This window comes from Ipomoea triloba, chromosome 10 (genome assembly GCF_003576645.1).
Source record: "Ipomoea triloba cultivar NCNSP0323 chromosome 10, ASM357664v1".
NCBI lineage: Eukaryota > Viridiplantae > Streptophyta > Magnoliopsida > Solanales > Convolvulaceae > Ipomoea > Ipomoea triloba.
The window spans coordinates 28,355,109-28,380,976 of NC_044925.1; the positions used below are offsets into that span (position 1 = coordinate 28,355,109).

Consider the following 25,868-nt stretch of genomic DNA (forward strand, 5'->3'; position numbering starts at 1 on the left):
AAGTAGGGAATTGAAATGGTCAATGGGTTCTCCAACTATATACACTAAATATAATTAGTTAAGTCTCTAAATTTTAAAAGTTACAACTTGTTGATTTTATGCAAGTAAACCAATTACACAATTACCTAAAGATAACATGTAAAGGGAGACAAACCAATCAAGTCATATCAATTGGTATAGTAGTACAGTTGGTTTAATTTGGTAATCACAAGGTTCCAAATTTGACTCCACGTAAGAGTTGTTTATTATTTTTCTTGGTTTGAGCATGTTAGCTATGACAATTCCAACCTAGGCCAGTTTACCTCATTGTAGTTCTTTATCCGATTAAGGGCACGAGAAGGATTTTTTCATTAAAAAAAAATGGTACAATGCTGAGGTGACAATATTTATTTAAATAAATTAATTACAAAATTTAAAACATTATAAAGATGCCATGTTGGAAAAAGTTGATGTATTTAATTGTAGTTTTTAAAGTTAGAAGTTATATTACATTTTCATATATAATTCTTGTGCTTATTTCACATTTTGTCAAACAAGTATAGATTACTAAATTACCTAAATACATAAGTATCATTGTGGTATGATGTTTATTCAAAAATAAATGAATTTTAGTGTGTGACTTTTAACTTTGAATTCTATTGATTCTTCAAAATTTGTATTGGCAATAAAATATCTATAAAAGATACTTTTCGAGAAGATGATATTTAGATAAAATATCTTAATTTAGTACAAAAAGTAACAATGAAAATCAATGGGCTTTTGTTGGTTAGTTTTTCCACTTAGTCATCATGATTGATTGATTGCCACATCCTCATGCTTATCCAACATTTACTAAAAATATTTTTCAAGAAAGTTATTTTTTTCTAAATTTTGAAAAATATTATTATTTTTATTTGATTAATGGAATTTATATAAAAGTCCAAAAACAATGAAACAACCTTGTTGCGAAGGGAATAAAATATGATCTTTGTATTTAAATATTATAAATTAAATTATTGTCAACACTTTTTAAATTTAGCATGTTATGTAAGGTCTTTTTAGTGTAATTTATATCTTTTACGTAGTTTGTGAACTATTATAAATTATAATATTTATTTAATATACACTTTTTTTTGGGTAAATTCACGGTGTCTTTCTCCGTCCGTTTAATGGTCCGGGTCCACCTACGTTCGCTTCGAGAGGCACAGGAGCTGGAGCTGGCCCAGGAGAATCGTCGTTTGTGGGGATCGAACCCGGGTTCTCTCAAAATTTTTCCCCACAAAAAAAGTTCATTTGCCACTTGAGCTACCCCATTAGGTTTATTTAATAATTTATTAAAACAAAAACAGACAAACAATTAATGTTGAATTTCTATAAAGAAAGTTTGTCGCTTGCTCGGAGATTACGGTGTATGTGTTATGTGTCTCTATAAAAATCCACAAATTCACGTGCCCATCCCAATCCCAACTTGCACTAACGTCATCCTAACGCCCATTCATATATATCACTTCTATAGGTTCCATAAATTGTCATAAAGTCAATATATACATGGTAAATGGTGGTTGAGTAGATAATTTACTTATCTTGTCTGATGAGTAATAGCATTTTAAAAAATTACAACAAACACAATATATATTGCGTTATTATTTTTTAAAATTATCTATATACAACAAACACAATTACATAACTAAACACATAAACCAATCATCCTAACATAATTTGTCACTAACAACTACTGTTGCAAAAATTAGCCTAGGTGACCGCCTTCGTGCTAGCGTCCCTAGGTTGAGGCAAATTATCCCCTAGGCGGTTGGTCGCTTAGGTGTTAGGCGCCCAACTCGACCGAGTTAACTTGTTCAATTCGGTCAAGTCGGTTAACTCGGTCAAGTCGACTTTACTAATTTTTTAAATTATATATATATATAGGTGGCCTAGGTGGTCTAGGCGCTAATCGCTACTCTACCGCCCGACTAGCTAACGCTTAGTGCAACTATGCTAACAACTAGCAAATATATATCATTTGTAGGAGATTAAAAAAATCATGAAAGCGAAGTTAATTAGTTCGGGCCTTTAAATTTATGCGAATCTTTTAAAGGGTTTAAACCTGTTACTCTTTCTTGGCAGTGTATGATACAATGAATGATTTTTTTTTTCCCCATGGACTTTAATTTGTGGAATATTTTTTTTCAGTACTTAATTTGTGGAGTATATTTACAAATGAAACCGTGTTTGCCGGCCATGAATGACCACTGTTTTGTCCGTTTAAACGTCGGCGTATCAAAACCCTAAAAACCATTGAACAGTACGTGGACACAACACAAAACTGTGGTCCACAACCTAAACCCACCAAATTATTGACAATGGAAACTCATTGGAATATTACAATTTTCTTTCATGTCAAAATAATTGATCACACAATTAACTTTATAATTATACTATTTCAAATTCAATTCTCCATGAAAATTTTCTTTTTAACCTTCTCAATTTGAGCTAGTTGAATACTGTCAAAATGGACCGATCCACCCCACAACAGATATAATTTCTAGTTGACTTTTGCAGACCAACCCGTTAGGCCCGCAAGCTAAGGTTCATGCAAGATGCAACCCTAACTCGCCCAACGCGGGTTGGTGGGCCTGCAGGTCATCCCGCGAGCTTTTATTTTTAATTTTTGAATATATATATTTTTTGAACAAGGGCTAGCCAACGGGCTAACCAACGTGGATCTTGGGTTTTAGCAAGCCAAGCCCATTAGGCCTGCTCTTTCGTGAATCATCTTTTTGTAGCTCTTTCGTGAATCATCTTTTTGTAGTCCTAACTTGTCAGTTGTCTCACCGCGGGATGGGTGCAAGCAAATTCGCGTGTTTTGATCTACTTTAATAATAGGTCAGCTATGAACAATTTAAGCTGATTTATTGATTTTTTGCTAACTAGAGCATTCGTTAAAATTTGGAGTTTTTCCACGTAGAAATCACGGTGTGGAGGGCGTTCTAGATTCTCTAGACATAGCATAAATTATATGCGATAATGCGAATATCCCCACAATATTTCCAACTATTCTGAGGGCGCCACACACAGACTTTTCAAACCACTCAAACTCCACATGGCAAAAAACAAAGATCCTATAAATATACCCTCTCTCCGATTACCACTTCATATCTGAGTTGATCTTTTAGAAACACGACAACCCACAAAAGAGAAAAGAGAGAGAAGTGAAGTTCAGCAGAAATGGCAGCAATGGTTGATGCCTGTATGGTTCAGCTTGCAAAGCTAACAGAGAGAGTCCAGCCCAGAAAACTAATCCTGCTCAGAGCCAGAAAGACAGATTCTGTGGAAGCTGTTGAGGAAAGCAAGGCGGCCATTAAAGAATCTTCTTCTTCTTCTTCCTCAGAAGCTGCTTTGCAATCTGCAGAAGGTGTGAATGATAACACCATGTCAGAAGCCACCGTTTTCTGGCTCATGGATCGGTTTGCGCCCTCCTGAACCACACCACTTTCTGGGGCTGTAAATCCTGTAATAGAGTTCCTATATATATATATATATAGCATGTCATGTATATTCCTATCATTCATGTTTTGATGTTTCTACAAAACTTCCTTTCTACAAAGATTAGCATAATTTTAAATTTTTTTTTTTGAAGTAAAGGTAAAATAGGCCATTAAACTACAAGTATAAGCGCGAAATTGTAAAACTATTTTTTTATATATAATAATTGCCACATCAACAATAAATTGGTAAACAAGTTAGTTTTGGTTCAATTCCAATTCCATGATTTTACGTTATTCATGGTCACAATTGCAAATTTTTTAGTCCGACAACTTATTTTGCTTTTATTTTTTATTTTGGTGACTGAAGAAAATCCACGGTCACTATCAGAGGGTGCACACTAGGGAAACCCCACATTGTGACTCTAGATAATAAAGAATCACAATAAAATAAGTCAGCCTAAGTCATCAATAGTTGACCGGTTCAAATAAAAAAACTTAATATATAGACCGCTCTTATATTGAGAATTAAACTTGGAACTTTGTACTTAACATTTACCAAGCTAACAGTTCAACCAACTTGGTTGGAGTCGTCCTAGAAAGATTAGCATAATTTCATGCCTATTAGGCTGCTACATCAAAGATGAAAAGCTAGAATTTTGAGACAGATAATCTCCTTGCATGCATTTGATTCAATGAGAAAACATCTGTTTACAAGATGGAAGGGAACTTATAATTTATGTTACAGATAAGTACCATTGGCCAAATATCAGCTGTTAAGGCACAAATAATCCACACACTGAATGTTGTGTTCTGATAAGCTAAAAAACAGCATTTCACAGTTGCAGAACAGATGAAACAGTCCTATGATACAGAAGACAACATGTGTGTGTGTGTAACAATGAAAAAACAAAGCAATGTCGATCTTACTCGATCGAGACGAGCAGTGTGATCACATGCACACGCTCGTGCTAGCTTCGCCCTCCATGCTATCCGTCGACCACTCTTTCAAAAGCTTCGACTTTTCCTCGTCCCATCTGAGGATCTCGCTAGCATACTTGAGAGATTCATCGACGGTTTCGCCTTCCAGCCCTGTCACGAGTGAAGCATAGAGCTTGCGCCCCGTTATGGACTTGTAGAGGGCTTTAAACTGCGAGGCTATGTAGTGGAAGGCACGGTGCGCCAGAGATGGATTGTTGTTGCTGGTGCTGCTGTTGGGGTGGCGACTGATCACGGGGTTGAAGGTCTGGAACCACTCGCATTCCGTGAGAGGGAACCTCTCGATTAGCTCCTCGAGCAGGTCGAACTTGTTGAGCAGCAGAACAAAATGCTTGTGGGCGAAGGACGGGTGATTTACAATGCTCTCGAAGAGCCTCTTGCTCTCGAGCATCTTGTTTGTGAGATCTCCGTTGCTGTCTTCGAGATATTCGTGGTAATCGGTCAAGGAAACCGTGTATAGGACGATGTTTATGTCCTCGAACATCTCCAACAGCTTGCAGTTCTCCCCGAGGCTGCTGGCATGCACTCGAATCAGCTGGCACCTGCATTCGAAACGATATTCTAAATTTACTCCATCTATATTTCACAAATTAGCATTCACAAATCGAGTTTTTGTTGCAGACCGATGAAATTCAACACGATTATCTGTTGAGCAATCACACAGAAGGAGAAAGATGGAGAGAAACGTGACTCTGACCTTATCGAGGCATTATTTTGATCAGCAGGCTCCATGTAGCTATCTTGAGATACCTTGGAGAAGGAAAACTCCATTGAAGCTACCCCATTTGCAGAAGTGCTTCCCTCGGCATATAAAATATCCATCGGAGAAGGCTCATAGTCGGCCCTCGAGATCTCAACAGCCTATAGAGTACAACAACACTCATTAGCGTTTGAATAATAATCGAAATAAAGAGTGGCTATTCTATTCTTTTCTTCCCAATACAGAACCGAAGCAGGCCTAAAGAGTAACGTACCCGATCTAAGAAGTAATTAGCAACTCTAGGTAGCATCTGCAATTCATTTCTCCGCTGATATGTGGCTAGAAACGCTTTGTCCTTCCACAACTCTTCGACTATTGGTGCATATTCGCGAGTAGAAGCTGGAAAAATGGCCTCCAAATTCCCCGCCATCCGAATTTGGAGAAGCCAATCGGCGAATTTTTTAAACCGTGGACTGATGGAATAAATATTGTCTTCAACATCATCAGGAATCACTGCTCGATCACAAAATGACAGTCAGTTTCGTTTCATCAGTGCTCTCTTCTCATATGCCACTAAACAATTTCTTTTATGATATTACTTATGGAATAAGGCCGAAACTATATGGAATAAGGAATAAACGTAAATAGCAACTAATAACGTAACAAAATTTGTGCTAGTACCTGAAGGGCCAGGTTCATCCATGCGTTTTCGCCTCATTTCAATTCTATATTCTTCCTCAAATTGGTCACGACCCTCGAGCAGTATACTTATATAATTGTACAAATTGCTCTGGATCATACATTTGAAACTTTGACGCTCATCTTCCCTAAAAGGAACAGCATATTGAATTTTGGCCTGAAATAAAAGATAAAGACCATCATGTTCACCAACTCAAAACTTTTATTAGATTATCATACACAAGAAGCAGAAACCACTGATTATTGTGAGACTTGACAACAATTCCATTGATCTGTATCCTTATAACATTTATTCGGTTATATTGATAGGTACATGTCGGCAACTAAAATACCTGTTTAAAAATAGTACTCGTTCCGGATTGATCACAACCAACAAGTAGAAGCTTATTTAGAGTTCTCTGATCTTCACTGCTCGGGCCACCTTTATCTGCCTGGCTGTCAGTTCCTTGACTGCGAGACTTTGAAGTCTTGGGCGGGGTTGGCAATTGTAAAGTGCCACAGATTAGGTTGATTCCAGGCTGAAAAGTATATTCCCATAAGCCCGATTGTCTAGTAATAACGATTGAAAACGGGTAGAATAATGGCTCAATCGAAAATGATAAATTACCTTTTCCCAAAGTTTCCCCATCACATTGTTCATACCCTCTTGCTGATAAGCGCCATCAGCACTTAGCCAGAAATGAATGCTCCGTTCACAATGGATTCCTATCACCTGCAACGAGTTCACAAAGCCCTGAGAACCCTACACTTCGAGATTTCGTGTTTAGACTTTACAGAATTTGTTTATGCATAGCACACGAACCTTCAACATAAATAGCTCTGGTTTTGTAATTTCTCGATTATTTATGAGCACATCTGTGTTCCCGTTGCTGGCATCTCTCTTGATCGTATCACCAACCGTTAGCTGGGGACTAATAATTTGACAAGGTTTCCGGCCCTCCTGTTTAACCAAACCCGGAATCATCAAATGGTTATTTGAAAACAAAAAAAAAAAAAAAAAAAAATGACAGCCACCAAAACTCACAAACAGTTGAGCATATATCTATGTAGAATAGAGTATCGAGTAGGTTTCATTCCTCACCTTTCCCCAAAATCCAGACACCTTATCGTACCAGTACCTCCCCGGCTTCAACTTCTTTGGCGGATGCAAACAGGTTTGCAACATAACCAATTCTCGATGATTAAGAAGCTTTCCATTCACGCTGACAAGATTAAAAGGGAGTTGATTAGCTTTGCACGATTGCTCCACTTTCATAATCCTTTTAATTTCCGCTTCAATGAACAAGCTCTTGAGCATTCCAGAACACTTCCCCAGTGAATCACGCTTTGATTCATTAATCCTAAAGCCGATGCAAGTGATGCATTTTCTCCCTTCGGGCATTGCACCCATAGCTCTCAGCACACATATATTACAATACTTTGCACCGCAAACTAAACAAACTTCCATCTTCATCAACATGCTCCTTTTATGGCACCGAAAACACTTCTTTGATATGACCTCTGGCTTTTCTGGGAAAGGTCCCGGATCATCATCATCACTCTCCGAAGTAGAATAACTTGAATGAATTTCATTGAAAGTCACACCGGGTGTATTTTCTTGGCACTGACTGTCATCAATACATTCTTCCTCCACTTCTTGGATACTCAAAACCCCTACAGAGGGATCTGGGGAACCCATCATGGATTCCTCGGAATCCAAGCCACGGGGCTTCAAATGACTAGTGCAGCCCACATCCACCTTGCAATCATCGTCACACGAGTCCTCAGCATCCGAGCTTCCCGAGATCTCATTGGAATCGTCTTGAATGTCAGAAAACCCCAATGTACCAGAACTTTCAATACCATCAGAGCCTTTGCAGCCACATTCCTCTCCATAGAGAGAATCTAACGAAGCCTTTCTGTTGTCATCTCCCACCGGTTCACACGCTAAATCTTCACCTCCACCCTCGAGTGCACCTAAATTTTCCTTTGGCACAGGAGCCTCCTTAGTTGCCAACACCCCTTTACTTCTCTTGGCAATTGGTTGAATAACTGGAAGTGATAAATTACGACTCTTCGAGATGGAAGCTGGAGCAACCACGGTTGCTGTGGGAATCCGGTGAAAATCAACCGGAACCACCTGGGGAATATCATAACTCACCGCAGGACCACTATACTCCACCGCAATAGAGTACTCCACATCAAAATCATCCTGATCATCTTTCTTGGATGATGAAACTGGGAATATACTCTTCAAAATACTAGCCATCTTTCCACACTCAATCCAGATTCCTGAAAACACAGTCCCACTAACAAATCAAAACTCACAACCCCCTTGCAAGCATAATTTCAAACAAAAACTCAAAACTCAAAACCCAAAATTTTTCTATATCACTCAGCTAAACTCCAATCAAAACATTTCTAATTCTCTACTTCAGAGCCCCCAAAATCTAAATTTAAATACTTAAAAAATCAAAACCCAAACCTCTTCCCCAGCTTACAACTCATAAAGATAGGAACTTTCAGCTCCCTACCCCCACAGGAACCTCTAAAACCTGAAAATCTGAAGAACCCAGATTTATATGGCCTGGATTTTTCAATCTTCTACAGTGACTAATTCATCTTATTCAGTGGAATGAAGTGAAATGTGAAACCGTAGTTCTGAGTTTTTAAGGCAAAATTGGAAGATGGTCTCTGCTACAGTCTTACCAGTAAAAATGAAGACTTTGGGAATTTCGACGAAGACTGACCGTTTCTTCTCCAAGGACCATCACAATTTCAAAGACCCAATTTTGGCTTTTTGATCAACTCCACGCGGTTGCTTAAAATTTCTTGGAAATTTTCAGTTGGAAAGTGAGGGAAGGATGATGAGAATTGAGAGTGGACTCTGGGAAGTTTGAATCCGTCTAAACGGGGACATTTGCGTAATATTGTGGAACGGCAGGGGTAAGATTGTCCCAAAAGTACAACAGTTAAAGCTATGAAATTTGGCGCTTCGTGGTTACAGGTACTTGAATGTCAGTGGAAGTTTAGAATCTGATTGCCCCTTGGATTGCGTTTGGGATTTTCCGAGTAATAATTAATTTTAATTGATTAGGGTTTATAATTTAAGCCATCACGTGTTTGACCCGGCAAGCTGGTCGGACCTTCAGGTCTTTGGTCTGCTGTTATTATAACTTCATTAAATGTTTTTTTTTAATACACTAAATAGTTAAAAATGAAGATAATTAAATTGAATGAAAACATTTTGTCAATTCAAGGTGACTCAATGAGAGGGAGAGATGATAATTTCGATAAATTTGTGATTTTCGAGTCAAATAATCTAATCTACTTCTAAATTTGTTTTTTCATATTAATAATGATACAGTCATATAACTCAACAAATAGCAACGTAAGTCAATTAATTGATTTTTCTAGTACTACTAACTAATTTTAGATAAATTTATAAACAAGATTTGATTGGTCAGTCTCAAAACATATGGTGTGATGATTGGTCAGTCTCAAATTAGTGACCACTCAACTAATATTGAGGGGAAGGTATAGTAGTTAAATTGATATAACATAAGCTTTTATATATTGTAAAACCAAATATGTGGCTTCTAAATACTAAAAACCAACCACTACATTCTACCACCCAATAAACATTAGTCAAATGTCAAATGTTGCAATTATTTGACCTGTATTTTATATCTTGTCGTAATTAAGGTTAGTTTGGGTTCATGCATGTGCATTATTAAACATTTTGGTAAAACTAGTTTAAGGTCTTTGGGCTTAAGTAGTTAGTTGAGTGACAATTCTTATACTATGGATTAGAGTTTACAATGCACTATGAACGTTAATGTATGTGTATGTGCATGTGTCTTATGTTGTGAGTTATTGTGCCTTGTTTGTATTATGAAATTCTGTATCTTAAAAATATAAATTATGTACCTGAAACAATAACTTAGTAATTGTGTTTTGTGTTGTAAATATAAAATACGTCGTTTTTGTTTCTTTTTTTCTGCTAAATATAGAGTTGTCCAAAAATGTGTGAATGTAGAGGTTTCAAAGTGTGAATGTAGAGTATAGAAATCGTGAATGTAGATTTATGATTGTGTGAATGTAGAGTTGCCCAGAAATGTGTGAATGTGGGGGTTTCAAATTGCGAATATGGAGTATAGAAATCGTGAATGTAGAGTTATGCATGTGTGAATCTGTAATAGAGTTAAGAAGTTCTAGCAACTTGTAGCCCTGTAATGTGTGAATGTGGAGTTCTCAAGTTGTAAATATGGAATATAGGACCTGTGAATATAGAGTTTTGAATGTGTGAATGCATAACAGTAATATAGTTACTAAACAAAATGTGGAGTTTACAAATTGTGAATGTAGAGTATAGTGTATGTGAATGTAAACCCAGGTCCACGGCATAACAACCCTAGTAAAAACATTACCCATAATCATATTGATGGAACAAATTGACGTGAAGTATGTATGAATCAATAATTAAGTTTGCGTAAATATAAAATAAGGGGTAAAGTGGTAAAGAAAAAATATTGTAGTAACATTATTTGGATTGATGTAAAAATATTACAAAAGATATCGTATAAGAATGAGGTTTCTTGTCTAGGCTAAGACAATAATGACTATTTATATAAGGAATTAGTCCAACAAATTTTCTAAAATAATGGTGAGCCGTGGGACCAAGTCAAGGCCCACGCAGTGAGTTGAAAGAATAGGTCAAAACCCGCCATTGTGTGCATTCCTGACCTTGATGCGGGCTCCAGGTCAGGAATGGTTAATCGTCCAGGGTTGGCTTGAGCCTGGGCCACCTAACTTGGTCCCAATCATCCACCTTGATTCGGGTGGTCCAAATCGCCCACCTTAATCCTTGGGTCATTATTATTTGATTGTTTTCAATATCTTCATTACATATGTATCTCTTTTACTAAGTAGTTAGTTAGAGGTGCTCTCAAGTTAGACCATCATTAAAAGAGGATTTGATTTAAATCATTTGGGAAACACAAGCAAAGTTTTTTTTATTCATTGGAACGAAAAACATAAGAAGAACACAAACAAAGTATTTTGATTCATTGGAACGGAATGTAAACAAATAAATTTTGAATATATATATGGGATTCAACATTTATGTTAAAATATGTATCAATATGGATGTTGGTACAATATCTCTGGATGATCCTTTATTCTTCAATTGATGTCTTGACGTTCCATTGAAGGCCCCCGGATCTCTAGTGGCTTGATCTTTAAAGAAGAACTTATATGTTTGTTCTTCTGAAGGGTCTTCGGGTTCAAATGGCTTGGAGATTTTGATCAATATGATAGGCATGGAGGAGCTTTGGACTTTCATGACATTTGGACTTTCAAGGTCATGAGGCTTTTATTTTCATGATCATGATCTCTAATTCTCTAATATAAAGAGTTTTGATAAATTCAAACTCTTTTGATATTATCTAATTAACAAATTAGATAATATCAATATTATCCAAATACATTTAAATATACTAATATTAAAAAAATAACAACATTTTGCAAATTTTCAGTGTCAACACGGAAAACATAAAAAGAATTTAAGATTAAGTCGAGACAACACGTAGACGAGTATTATCTGCCCAAACATCCATTTCCCGTGCGCAAGAATTTGCAGGATTAATTGGGTGGAGGTGGAGTTGGCAGTGACAAAGCAGTACAAACTAGCTTTACTCCAGCCTGCAAAATATTCTCATCATCAGATTCAAATTAAACATAATTGTATTGAAAGCACTGCAAGAAAAATTGTGATTCGCGACGGAATAAACGGTCAAATTCCGTGCTGCAGGTTTTGCCATGAAATTCATTCTGTCGCTTATTAACTCGTCGTATTTTTGTTTATCCGGGTAGAATAATGGATAATGGTGAATAGAAAAAGATAAATAACCTTTTCCCAAAGTTTCCCCATCACATTGTTCATACCCTCTTGCTGATAAGCCCCATCAGCACTCAGCCAGAAGTGAATGCTCCATTCACAATGGATTCCTATCACCTGCAACGAGTTCACAAAGCCCTGAGAACCCTACACTTGGAGATTTCGTGTATGCTTAGAGAATTTGTTTACACATATATAGCACACAAATTAACCTTCAACATAAATAGCTCTGATTTTGTAATCTCTCGATTATTTATGAATACATCTGTGTTCCCGTTGCTGGCATCTCTCTTGATCGTATCACCAACCGTTAGCTGGGGACTAATAATTTGACATGGTTTCCGGCCCTCCTGTTTAACCAAACCACGAATCAAATGGCATGGTTATTAATTTGAAAACAAAAAATAAAAAATGTCAGCAACTACTATTTGAAGGTGTGTGTGGATAAACGACTTTTGTAACTCTAATCAGTAAAGGATCATAATAAGGAATTAAAGTAATTTTGACAGTCCAGAATTGGTCAGCTTAAACTAATCAAAAAAGAGTAATAAATCACTAGTTCAACTTATAACTTTGTAGTTACAAGTCAATCTTCTGACTAATTTGGAATAATTAAAGATGATCAGGAAATGAAAAACCCCAAGAAACACAAACAGACAGCTAGCAAATAGACACAGGCTTGCCGCACCGCAGTTGGACAGGTTAGGACTACAAAAAATTTAGCCTGTGAAAGAGCGAGCCTAATAGGCCTGAACCACTATGGCTCGCGATCGGCACGAATTAGCCGGTGCGAGATTCGAAGGCTATATATATATATATATATATATACACACACACAAAAAGTCTGCCAGACCTACCAATAGGCGTGGAACGAACTAGGGTTGCATGAATCCTAGATTCCTAGCCGCGGGTCTCTCCATTTACAATAATATATATTTATGTATAATAGAGAAACAAGCAGATTCCAATTCTCACCTTTCCCCAAAATCCAGACACCTTATCGTACCAGTACCTCCCGGGCTTCATCTTCTTCGGCGGGTGTGGGCAGCTTTGCAGGACGGCCAATTCTCCGCCGGAAAGACGTTTTCCGTTCACACAAACAACACTGGAAGGGAGTTGATTAGCTTTACATGATATCTCCGACGCCATAATCAACTTAACTTCCTGATCGGAGATCAAGCTCTTAAGCGCCCCAGAACTACTACACTTCCCCAGTGAATCACGCATGGTTTCATTGATTCGACAGCCAATACAATCGATGCATTTTCTCCCTTCCGGCATTGAACCCATCGCTCCCAGCACGCAGATTTTGCAGTACTTTGCGCAGCAAACTATGCAGGCTTCCTTTTTCATGAACATGTTCCTCGTACCACATCGAAAACACTTGTTTGATTCGGTTAAGACTGCTGGCTTTTCTGGGAAAGTTTCTTCTTCTTTTTCTTTTTCTTCATCGTCGCTGTCTGTAGGGGAATTTACAAGGGGTTTGTTTTCTTGGAACATACTGTCGTCAACGAATTCTTGGATTCTCAAAACCTCTGCGAGATTTTCTGCGATTGTTGAACCCATAATGCTCTCGACCCACTTCTGCAAATCACTTCTTTTTTGCTCACTACTACTTGAACTTAATTGGGCAGTGGAATTTGCAGGATCTATAGAGCTTGCAGTCTTACAAATACATGTATATAAAAATGAAGACTTTGACTCTGTGGGAGGACTTGGAATTAACCCCATTTTTGGGGTGACAAGTAAACTCGCGACCAAATAACTTCACAATAGACTCGATTAAAAAGGCCTTAGCAAGAAACCTTTGCATATAAGAATTATATTCAATTTACTTGGTCATTTCTTTCGTGACAAATGACCTATTTTTCTAACCCGGTTTACTAGAGTTTAATTTCCTATAAATTCTTGTTTAGAAAGTAATATGAGAGATAACCAGCTTGGTTGGCATGAGTGGCCGTGTACTCTTATCTCTCAAGAGAGGTTAGAAATTTGAACTCCCTTTTATATGAAAAAATTAATTTAATCAGCACTTTACTCCTTAATTGGACCGACCATTACGAACGGGGATTAGTATGAGAATGTTATGAATTTAAATGTGTTTCCTACGATTAGGGCTTGTAGGAACTCCGTGGCTCGACCAAAAAAGTAATATGAGAGCCCAAATTGGGGTTCATGAAAGTTTGAATTTGTCTCACTAATTGGTCATATTGCTGAAAGTTATGGGTTGATTGTGCAAAATTTGATTTAATAAATATTTGGTATACTTGATGGGGTAATTGAAAGGGATATTGTGTATATATAGTTGTTGGGCCGGGCCGGGTGGCTGCATCCATGCATGGTGAAATTGGGGTGGGTTGTTGTGGGTCATCATAGTTGACAAAAGGGCCGGGGCAAAGCCCGGTAACCCTATAAATGCAAAGAGCATGGCCCAAAACTAGAAATATATACACCGACCAACATCTCTTTCACGGCAAATTATGCCGTGGACCCAGGTCCACCTTGCAAGGTGGACCTGGGTCCAAAACTACGTCGTTTTGTCTTTTTTTTTTTTTTTTTTTAAAAAAAAAAAATTAGTAAACACATTGCTGAATTATAGTTGTCCAAAAATGTGTGAATGTAGAGGTTTCAAAGTGTGAATGTAGAGTATAGAAATCGTGAATGTAGACTTATGATTGTGTGAATGTAGAGTTGCCTAGAAATGTGTGAATGTAAAGGTTTCAAAGTGTGAATGTAGAGTATAGAAATCGTGAATGTAGAGTTATGCATGTGTGAATCTGTAATAGAGTTAAGAAGTTCTAGCAACTTGTAGCCTTGTAATGTGTGAATGTGGAGTTCTTAAGTTGTTAATATAGAGTACAGGACCTGTGAATATAGAGTTTTGAATGTATGAATGCATAACAGTGGTAATATAGTTACTAAACATATAATCCTGTAATGTGTGAATGTAGAGTTTACAAAGTGTAAAAGTACAGTGTAGTGTATGTGAATGTAGAGTATAATGTATGTGAATGTAGACCCAGGTCCACCTTGCAAGGTGGACCTGGGTCCACGGCATAACAATCCCTCTTTCACTTCTTGCCAAATGGCAATCTTTGAGCCTCCAACATTGCATTCATATATACGATGTTTTGACTTCAACTAGGTTTGGCACAGCAGCTTACCTGTGAAGACCGAACGTGAGATTGAATAAGAAAATGATATCACATAATTACATTGCTTTCCTCTTTTCCTTCCTTTAATTTACAAAAAAGTTCAAGTTGCATGGATACTTAAGGATATTTTTCTATGATATTTTCTTAATTATTAGATAAATAAGTGCATTGATTCTTCTTTTATAGACTATAGTATCCCATAAAATATTGTAAATGATAGGAGCAAAAGTACATTAAGGAGTTGATTGGGTTATTAACACGAAGTATAGTTAGTTTGGTTAATAGATTGGGTGTGTTAACTAATTAGAAAAAATATTTATTTAATAAAAAAAAGTGTCTAAATCAAGCGTCACCGGTTGGACATTAACTACACATGAATTTAGCATTATCACTACATTAAAAAATATGACTGGCGGGTACAAAATGCATAATTTTATTTCCTCCACATTTTGAATCCACACTAGGCAACCGGATAGCCTCTTGGACTCCACCTATCGAAAAGGAATAAAGGAGGATGAAACTATGGATATGTTTATTGGTCGAGCATATCCTTGTACCATAAGGTCATCAGTTCAATTTTTTGCTATCACCCTCTTCAGCCTGTCTCACAAGTTATTCAAGAATAGGTTCACCCAAGGCAGACCCACGCACCCTAAGGTTGTGATGGCAGATTTAACTCGCTATCCAAACAAAGAAAAAAACAATGAAAATTTGAGAAAATGAAAAAAAAAAAAAAGAAGAGAGAATTGAAATAAGATATTATAATTACAAAATCTCTCTTACAAACAATCCACCCAACATTGATTTAAATTTTCATGCATTATACATAAACGGCTAATATTTGACTGGTTGATTAGTTTTTACCGTTACTAACAACCAGCAGTAGTTACAAACCCAAAACAACCGAAAATAACTGTTATGTTGGGTTTTACAGTTATTTTTCAGGCGATTAAAACCAAAACCTCCCAATGCAAAAACTCACATACATACATAAACTTTCTAATAATCCGGTGCGTGTTCCGGCACCCTCCAAATCTTCACCGACTTGTCTAGACTCCCACTGTACACTCTCCACCGTCGATCACCTTTTTTCAACGGCTGATCATCATCGTAGCTGTAATCACCGTCGCCGCCGTGATCCTCTTCAACGGCCAAGCATTTCACGGGGCCGCTATGACCCGTCAGCACCGAGACGCACGTGTGGACCCCACCATCGTCTCTCCTCCAGACGCAGATACTCTTGTCCGCCGATCCGCTCAGCACTAGGTTCCCGGCGGCGGCGAGGCAGAGCACGGCGAGTTTGTGGCCCCGGAGAACCCCTCCGAACACCATCACGCCCTTCTCCAGCTCCCAGAAATTCACCAGCCCGTCGGACGACCCGCCGTAGACGGTCAACGCCCGGGCATTGACCGCCAGTGACGTCACCGCATTGTCCTGCTTCAATAAAACGTCTACCAGCACGTGCTTTGTAGTCGGGCCGGACGGGCCCGTCATTTCCCGCCTCCACGCTTTCACGGTCCCGTCGGCCGAGCCCGTGAAGACCAGCCCGTCGAACCCGACCGCCACCGCGTTTATCGCGTCGTCGTGGGCCATGATAGATTCAACGCATTTGGAATCGGATAATCTCCAGACCTTCAACGTTTTATCCCAAGAACCGGAGTACAGTAAACCCCGTTCCTCATCCAAGCTCATGCACGAAACGGCGTCGTAATGCTTCAGCCATGGAACGTTCTTTTTTGGCCGAACTTCCACGTAAGCTTTCGGGTTAATGGCGGTTTTGAAGTAATCTTTCGTGGTGGGTAAACTCCCATGCCGCTTATACGCTTTCTTCTCATCTCCCAAGAATTTCCAGATTCTTATCTTGCCGTCTTGGTGGCCGGTGAAAATCTTATCACCGAACACAACAATGGCTTTAACCAGCCCGCTGCTCGACTTAAACCCCGCGTATTCCTTCGAGTTTTTCCAAACCCGAATATTCTTGCTATCCGACCCGGTGTATAAAAGCTCGCCCGCAGCCGCTAAGGAATAAACATGCCCTTCTTCTCGGACAAGCGATCCGATGAGGCCGTTCCGTGTTTTACGGGAATTAGTTAGGTTTTCATTGGTTTCGTCCCGGGGCGAGCGGACACGGCGGTGGTGAACCCACGGGGACCTGACGTATGGGGAGCCGACGGAGAAGTTCCCGCCGGGGGAAAACTCGTCGCTGTTAGGACTCCCGCCAGAGAAGTTTCCGTTGCTGTTGTTGAAGCTGCGGGACGGGCTGGAAGTTAAGGAGTTGTTGCCGGAACTAGGCGACGATGAATCGTCTTTGTTTCCGGCCGGGAAGTCGAAGTGGTGGAAGTGGGGTAGAGCGCATGACCTTGAACGGACATGGCCGCCGCTATGCATGCTTCGCTCCGACAACAACAACGTTAGACCTTTGTTCTTTCTCTTTGCCATTAATGCGGTTTTTGAATAGTGAATGAGGGTATAGAAAGGCAGTTGGGATCGGAAGTTTTGCCGGAGAATATATTTCGAGGGTTGAAGGTGGCTGTGGAGATGGGGGCGTATATATAAGCACCAGCGCAGAAGAACGCACTGACAATTTCAGTACACATAATGAAAAATGTGAAATAATTAGAAGATTTAATATTTGGTGTGTAATAATTTTTCGTACACATTTAATTAACTAGGCCGGTAATAGGTATTATTATAAAAATTCTACATCATATATATACTATTTCATGTATGTATATTATTGATAGCCTTGATAGGATTATAAATTTATAACCGAGCTCAACAAATTTAATACCTGAAATAGTAAATTTAATTTAGTGAGTCATGCCTAAAAAAAAAAATCCAAGTCGCTAAACAAGAGTCTAATTATGTTGACTTATGCCAATCATGCTTTTTTATTTGTTGCGAGTACTACTCATGACTATGTTGACTATGTTATAATGTAATATCTGGCTTGAACCCACTCCCATCATCCATGGGAGAGTGTTTTCTGGGATACCGAGTGCCACTAGACCACAAGGTCTTTGGTGATCATGCTTTTAAATTAGGTTGTGATAACTATCTAATAGTATTGACGCACACACTTGATCCCCAATCAATCACGTCCACCAATTAAGACTCGCTATGTCAATCGACTAATCTCATAGTACATCTGCCATATACTTTGTATAGCTTAGATATAGCATGAGTTTTTTTGCCCCCTTGGTCGACCATTCTCTCGTAAATAAACCTATCTGATAATGCTAATTATCTTAGGTTAATGCGTTTAGATCAAATGGATAATTGTAAACATAGGATAATATTTTATATATATGTGTGATTTTTAGTACAAATTAAAAAAAAAGTTCCATTGGAGTTAAGGAGGAGTTAGAACACTTTCAATAAGTCCATTTTATTGTGAAAGAAGTTGGCGTTTATAGCATTGGGTTAGGGAACACATGCCAAAAACCTCGTTGACAAAGGGCATGTGGCACTCACTTATAAGTCAATCAGGTCGGTTGCACCATGTGTTGGTGCTGAAGAGATTCAAACTAGTGTGACGACTGAAAGGACGTTTCACGTGCTGTTTGTTCATCAAAGTAAAATCCACTACTTTTCAACCTCAAAGGCGGGGAACCACACTGTTGGGGTCCAAAAAAGTCAAACATTGTCATATAAGCTCCATATATCTCATCACTACCACATATATCATCTCGGTTGTACTATATAAATAAAGAGAAATCCTTACTCCCATCAAATTTTTACTATCACTTACAATATTATATTATTATTTGTTCAATAATTCTATTTTTTTTTACTTTACTTTAAATGTTATAACAAAGTAGTAAAATGTTATAGAATACAAAATATAATTACAGCACAACACCTTAATTTACTTATAATTAGCAAGATTTTTCACATTTTCAACGGTCCATCATCTACAGCCACCTACGTGTTAAATTCACAGACAATAGTGATAAACAGCATGAGACAGTGACGTTGACTCGGCGAATCCAAGCCGCCACGTAAAGTGCCTGCAGGTCCCAGCCAGTAGCCAAACGGACCGCACTACTTGGCCAATTGAAGCCCGCCACGTGGAAATCTCTTCCAATCATACTCTGCCACGCTTGTTGCCCAAGTCATGATCGCGTCATCATTACGTCGGTGTTGGGCAGATTCTTGCCATCTGGCACCTATCTAGGTTCACGGTATTTAAAATTCCGTGAGGGTTTGGCCCTGAGGAAGTTGCAGATTTCCAACACCTGGCCCTTGTGTACCAGAAAACTAACTAACCCTATCGGCTACGAGGAATAGGAGACTGGAGAGCTTTGGGAAAAGCAAAGTTTGTGCAAGATGCTTTGTAATAGGCGCACGGAAGTACGGGTGTATGACACAGAATTACTTGTTACTATCAAACGCTTATTATTACGTCAAAACTTAGTTTATAATGAAAGCTGTGTAACTTTATTTTCTCATACTACCATTATATATTCGAGATGTAAGATACTGAACTTAACTCTTCACCGACTAACGCCCAACAATCTCCTAACCACAAATTGTTAGACTTAATCATTCAATGGCCTCCGTTCGACAGCAATGATTGTGCCCTCGGGGTAGGATCTCGCCTCAAACCCAGGATTAACACCCTTGGGCTAGACTCCCAATATCCATTCCAAGTTCTTGTTGTGTCTCGTTTTGTGTGCCCCTTTTGTTGTCCCAAGCCTAGGAACCACACCCTTGGGCTACGCTCGCAGAGTCTCATGACACGTCAAATTATTATCTGTAGATTTGAATCTACTTTGCAAGACAGATTCGAATTCAAAATACACAATTTACATACTGAATGTTTACAATTTGTCAGTATGTAAATTGCGAATATTCAGTATGTAAATTGTGTTGGATTCACCTTGAAATTTAGACTCGGGTCTATGGTATAACTATTTTCAAGACACTCAAAGCTGTTGCATGCTATGCGTCATTCAGTCCACCACAAATGTTGGTTCAATCCCAAGGACCACGCTCAAAAACTATCAATCAAAAAGCATCATTTTAAACAAGAATTTTCTTGCATGAAAACAACTTGACAGAAATTAATGAAGGTTGACATTAACATTTTTGTTACGTTTTCTCAAATAATGAAGTCTCATAATCTCTTTTGATGCATGTGTCAAAAAACCTAATGCACCCTAGTCAATTTGTATAGTACTGTTTTGGTACAAGAAAAGAAGTAGGCTAGAGAGTCGTCCTATTGCTAAAAAGTTAGTAAGAAAATGATAAGTAGACTTCTGATCTGATCAGTAAAAATTTTCGTTTGCAATGAATTTGACCGATAGGGTGTTACCAAGAGTCATACTATATCCACTCGACTACTTTTTTTAGGGTTTCGATTAAGTATCTTGAGGAAGTAAATAAAATGAATAAAAACTATAATCTACTTTTTTAAACAATCAGAACATATCACCATATATAATAAAAAAATTAAAAAGTAAAAAGAAAAAAAAAACAGAGTTTTTGTTGTATGTATTATTCACTAATATAATAACATATATTTGTGATACGTGCTGCACCAGCTGTTGGGTAGCGGTCCAACATCTCTTGTAGGTTCCCCAATTATATATAAGATAAGATAAAATGTTAATGCAAATATTATTAATATAGATTATTTTATTAGCAATCATGATAGGTTACTTGCTTGCAAGGTAACTATAATATAAGCATGCTCTGAGAAAAGTGGCAAGTCAGCAGTCAGCACCAATACATGTCTTCTGCATTTATAGGAATAAACTTTTTCAAGATTTTCTGCTGGTAGGTGCAGTGACTCATCAGTGAGTGATAGTATTAGCTAGGTTATTATATTAATTAAATTTAACAAAGATATTTTTATTTTGAGAAGATATTTTTATTCCTTTCTAGTAGCTTTAGCAGGTTCCAAATACTTCTTGTAGATTAGATGATGATATATGTGAACCCAATGGTCATTTTGAGGTCTATCATATCATAGATTGACAGCTTACCATGTTTTGTTTAGTTTGCTTCTTTGATTGTTTCTGATAGGGATTATTCTCCAGGTCTACTTCCTTATACGTTCGGTGCATTTGCTTAGTATCGGATCAGTGTCGAGTGTTCCTTAAAAACTATTTTATTCCTAAAAGATCAGGGCATGCACCTATATAAGGGTCTTAACCCTTCAGCATAGGGGGCACCCAATACTCAATATAACACTCAACAGCAGCTACTATATGTTAAAGTGATTTGGATAAGCCTCGCTTCTTGACTGTACTACGTAATTTTAGGTTATAAGTTGGACTCCTATCTTTCTTGGTTTGAGCCAATCAGTTATGAGTAACATAATTTATCTCGTTGTGATTCTTTGACATCTAGAATCACAATGTGTGATACGATTCTTGGACAGACTTTTTTTGACTAAGTCAAACTTTGTATGAGCAATGCAAATTTAACCTGATTAGTTGCCGTATTCTAGAAAACCAATAGTGCAGCTGACGCCATATGCCAATAAACAAAGAGTACTAGTGGTTGTGATTATATTAAACAAGAAAGGAAAATAATATTAATTAAGAGACACCATATGTAATGCATAATAATTATTAATTAAGTGTTGCTTTTGCTTCTTATAATGCATCTCGTATATAAAAATGGAAGTGGATTGTATGCAGACATGTCTCCCGGCCGGTTATCTAACACGTCGTCTGCAACATAGTTTACGTACGTTACTCATATGATTTCTTACGTTAGAAAAATCGATTATATATATTCATGCTGATGATCTCCTGGCTACTTATTTTAACTTGCCGGCATTGAAGAAGCAAAACTAAAGGTTATAATATAATTCTTGCCCCAAGAGGGGAAGCAAAGTATGCGGAATATGATTCTCAAATCTCGTATTAGTCTATCGCACAAGTTCTTTCTAGTGCAGTTTACCTCTTATATGCAATTAACGGTTGTTATTTTATTTTATTTTTAGTTTACTTTAGTAAAATGAATAAGTAAACACTAAATATACATAGTGCATGAAAATGAGAAAACCCCGCACTTGTTAGCTGCAAATATGAAAATGTACACTTACAAAACTAAAAAGTAATATATAAAAGTGTACTTAACTATTGTGCACTATCTTATGATATGTAAAAGTACAACTTAATATCGAATGCATTTTTAAATTAATTTTTTTTGTATGATAAACTTTTGTGTTATCACCTAAGCATCGTTCCCACACTCCCAATTTCTCTCTATGTTTTAGTGTTTGAAGAAGGGAAGAATTTTCTAGACCAAACCGTTGAAGATGAAGGCCATAAAGAGTAACATTCCATTACATAGTGCGCCTATAAAGTTTATGGCTTGGAAAATGAAACATTGTATGTACCCGGGTACACACACATATATGGGATCGGGACTCTCATAAGACTAGTAGTCCTGTGAAAATACATGGATTAATATATTCGCCCATTTAGAATGATCAAAGAATAAAAATTAAGAAAAAATGTAGCGACATTCCATTAAATACGGCGGTGCATTTTGAAAACACTTAATAGTGCATTCGCGGATAACTAATAGTGTATGCATGTGAGTACGAGCATTATTATAGATCATGAGTGCAATGTTAGTCTGCAATGAGATCGACATTGTAATTACAGAAATACCACCACTTTCTTTCCTTAATTTCCGATGCTTAATTATTTTAAATGGACGGATGATATTAGTCTGTTCACGCCGACACATTTATTTATTCAAAGAAGGGAAGAATTTTCTAGACAAAATCATTGAAGATGAAAGCTAAAAAGTGTTACATTCCATTACATAGTGCGCCTGTAAAGTAAAGTTTAAGACTTGGAAAATGAAACACCACATATATACACTATGCCACTTGGAGAGTTGGAGCCATGGACATTATCATATATTCATATGGATGGGAGAAGCTTGCCACATATATAATAATATAATATTGTATTGCATCTACTTCAATGACAATGAAGGAGTTATTAGTTTTAATATGATCAAAATTATTTAAGATTCGATATTATCTATCCATTTATTTAATGTACATAATCATGACTTACCCCTTCTACTCCCGGCAACTTATACCATGGATAATCAGGGTCTATCTTGCATTGTAAACCCTAGTCTAAAAATAACCTTCAATTTAGGTGACACATTCCGTACTTACAGTTGACAGTTTCTGTACATGTAGCTATCATATTATGTGTCAGCAATTATCAAGTTATTTGTTTACATGTACAGAAACAGTTAACTGGTGGTACATAATGAAGGTAACGAATTTTTGTATCAGGGTTCAATACAATATGAACCTTGGTCGATGGGAGCTAAGAGAGTAAAAGCTCTCATTCTATATATCAAGAATTATGTTTCACCACTCAGTCAAGTCTTTCTAGAGTCCGGGATTGACTATTTGTATAGTGTTATTGCATCTATAGTACCAACAACATCATCTTGATATGATTGTATCGATATATATATATATATATATATCTTGAAGGAATAATGCAAAGACTGAAGAAGAGATGACAGAACCAAATACATACAACAACAACTGCAGACATGAAACAGTACGTGCTTGGCTCCTTTTGTATACCTGAAAAGACACGAAAATTTGCCAACTTGCCATTTGCCATGCATGCATGCATGCATATAAAATACCATTTTGTTAATTAAGATATTATATAAATATAATAAAGTTGGTGCCATCATTCATAGATTCTTAAACATATATGTAGATGCCACAATTTCAGTACACTACAAGTAGATATTTCAATTCCTTCAATTCCAATAATGTGGTCGGACCCCCTAGCTTTGTCGCGTTGCAAAACGGATTTCATGCACAAATATAATAGTATTAAGACACTCTAGAACACTATTTTACTAGAATATAATCATTTAAACTGTAGTGGTCTCAAATTTTATTTATTTATTTTTTTAAACTTTTTAGAGTTCTAAATTCATCAAATTATATCATAAACCCTAACTTCAAGACTCAATACATTTCTGTGCATTGAACCATCACCCTACTATTCATCTCAAATTTCTATGATATATGGGTGTTGCTCATGTTAGATACTATTATAAACTAACATAAATTGAAGGAAACTTGAATCATGAGGAACTTGACCTCATAACAATGAAAGTTTTAGAATCATCTGAATATCTCTCTCCACTGCTGGAATTTCATGTTGGAACGGTAAACCTATAGGATAAGGTTAGTGTTTTTTGTCTACCACTTCTCTCGTGAATACTAGATGGTGTATGTACTCTAAGTGCAAGAGCTGTGAGGACTATATTACTTTAAAAATAAAATAAAATAAAATAAAATAACCTACCTGTCAGATATTCAGTTAAAGTCAAATTGAATATTCTAAATTATCTAACTGACTAAATTGACTTAATCATTTATTTCCACATACAGCGGCTTAATAATGCAATATAGTATATCATATTATGTGAAAAAATACTTACAGGCTCACAGCTGATACATGTCCACCGCCACCTTACACTCATTTGTCACTACCGTCAAAGTACTTGAACCAATCCCAAAATCAGTCTGACACTATTAGTACATTGGTAGGTATAGGGTACTTGAAATTTGTCTCTAAAGTTGTTTAGTCTATGTCAAACTATGCACCCACACACTTTGAGGTATCAAGTTTTCATGGTTACTTTCCCCGAACTGAACGTGTGACAAGTATTATATCATCGTTTCCCAAATTACACCCACACACTAGTATTCATTCAAAAACTCAAATATAATATATGATTTAGAATTACCTATCAGAATTTTTTGAGCTAGATTCAATTACTCGGCATTACTCCAACCATTATCACTCCAAGCTAGTTACATCATTCAATTCCATCTTGTCATTATCTATTTGTCTTCATGTTTAGTCAGCACCTGAAGTAAAAGGATTGAAGGTAAACAAACAATCAATGTCATCATTTTATCACTTGCGTGGTATGCACAACTCAATTGTGAGATATGGTCAAGGGGGTGAGTGGTGGTGGGGCTATACAAATGGCCGCAGTCCATCTCGCACAACTGTACTGCATTACAATGGCGGCCATAGCATGTTGTAGTGGATGGGGCCTTCCCCTTTCCACAATGCACGGAAAAATCGAAATTCTATGTAACCTAGGATCATTAATCCGACAGTGATTACACTGTTTGATTTCGACTGTTAACTTTACTATAATATGAGTGTCGTGCGTTTTTAAGGATCACTTATTCTTATGGTGTACAGATGAAGTCCTAGATTGTTTAATACGAAATCTTATAATGGTGTTGGGCACTAATGTAAAGTGTTTGGGGGTTTGCTGACAAGTTGTTAAAGTACATTATGCGGTTAATTTTCTCTAGGAAATCTTTAAAAGAGGACCACTTGATGGAGTCTTAACATGTTTAGAATTTCTCAAAATATTCTAGTCCTTTAATCGGATTGAACAGTTTATCTAGTCCGACAAGCTAATCCCCCGACCATGTGTTAAGGTTCAATTGGAATGATTGCGTCGGGCCATTGCGTTACAAACAGTGAAATATATACTTGTGATTTGCGTGGCTATAAGAGCATCACAAGTCTAGAGTTTTCATTTTTGGTAATATAATTACTCTTATTTACTGATTGTAAACATAAATTAACGAATTGAACATTGAAAAAAATTACATTCCCCCCCCCCCCCCCCCTTTTTTTATCACGTTTGTGTGAGACTGTCTCACATATCCTTATTTGTGACATGTCGGGTCGGGTTATGGGCAAATGTAATACTAATTAGGAATAAAGTGTTGTTACTTATAAAAGAAAATGTAATACTTTATAGTACAAAGGTAATACTTTTACAATTTGAAGTAAAAGTATTACTTTTTTCATCAAAAGTATTACATTTTCACTTATAAACGCTATAATATCCTTATTAATGTGCGCCCTAATTGTGCATTTCCAATATCCAAGAGGTTGGTTCTCTTGTTGAAAAACTAGTGG

The 25,868-nt window shown here is 37.2% G+C and overlaps 3 protein-coding genes across 4 annotated transcripts; all 3 read right to left on the reverse strand.

Moving 5' to 3' along the window:
• Positions 1 to 4,118: 4,118 nt before the first annotated feature.
• LOC116032116 (extra-large guanine nucleotide-binding protein 1-like) lies at positions 4,119 to 8,718 on the reverse strand. 2 transcript variants are annotated; one of them, XM_031274523.1, is made up of 9 exons: positions 8,548 to 8,718; positions 6,941 to 8,130; positions 6,662 to 6,799; positions 6,467 to 6,571; positions 6,192 to 6,377; positions 5,842 to 6,016; positions 5,435 to 5,673; positions 5,158 to 5,321; positions 4,119 to 5,002 (listed from the first exon to the last, which is right to left on the reverse strand). In XM_031274523.1, the coding sequence occupies exons 2-9, from the start codon at positions 8,105 to 8,107 to the stop codon at positions 4,414 to 4,416; spliced, it is 2,763 nt and encodes a 920-aa protein (XP_031130383.1). In that variant the 5' UTR covers positions 8,108 to 8,130; positions 8,548 to 8,718; the 3' UTR covers positions 4,119 to 4,413. The 2 variants fall into 2 exon arrangements, with proteins under 2 accessions (XP_031130383.1, XP_031130382.1); XM_031274522.1 differs by lacking the exon at positions 8,548 to 8,718 and having other exon boundaries at positions 6,941 to 8,538.
• A 2,747-nt stretch (positions 8,719 to 11,465) lies between these two features.
• On the reverse strand, positions 11,466 to 13,317 carry LOC116031375 (extra-large guanine nucleotide-binding protein 1-like). The gene is made up of 4 exons (XM_031273560.1): positions 12,713 to 13,317; positions 11,950 to 12,087; positions 11,750 to 11,854; positions 11,466 to 11,541 (listed from the first exon to the last, which is right to left on the reverse strand). The coding sequence occupies exons 1-4, from the start codon at positions 13,301 to 13,303 to the stop codon at positions 11,482 to 11,484; spliced, it is 894 nt and encodes a 297-aa protein (XP_031129420.1). The 5' UTR covers positions 13,304 to 13,317; the 3' UTR covers positions 11,466 to 11,481.
• A 2,318-nt stretch (positions 13,318 to 15,635) lies between these two features.
• LOC116031341 (protein JINGUBANG) lies at positions 15,636 to 17,404 on the reverse strand. The gene has a single exon (XM_031273499.1). The coding sequence runs from the start codon at positions 17,329 to 17,331 to the stop codon at positions 15,892 to 15,894; it is 1,440 nt and encodes a 479-aa protein (XP_031129359.1). The 5' UTR covers positions 17,332 to 17,404; the 3' UTR covers positions 15,636 to 15,891.
• Positions 17,405 to 25,868: the final 8,464 nt, after the last annotated feature.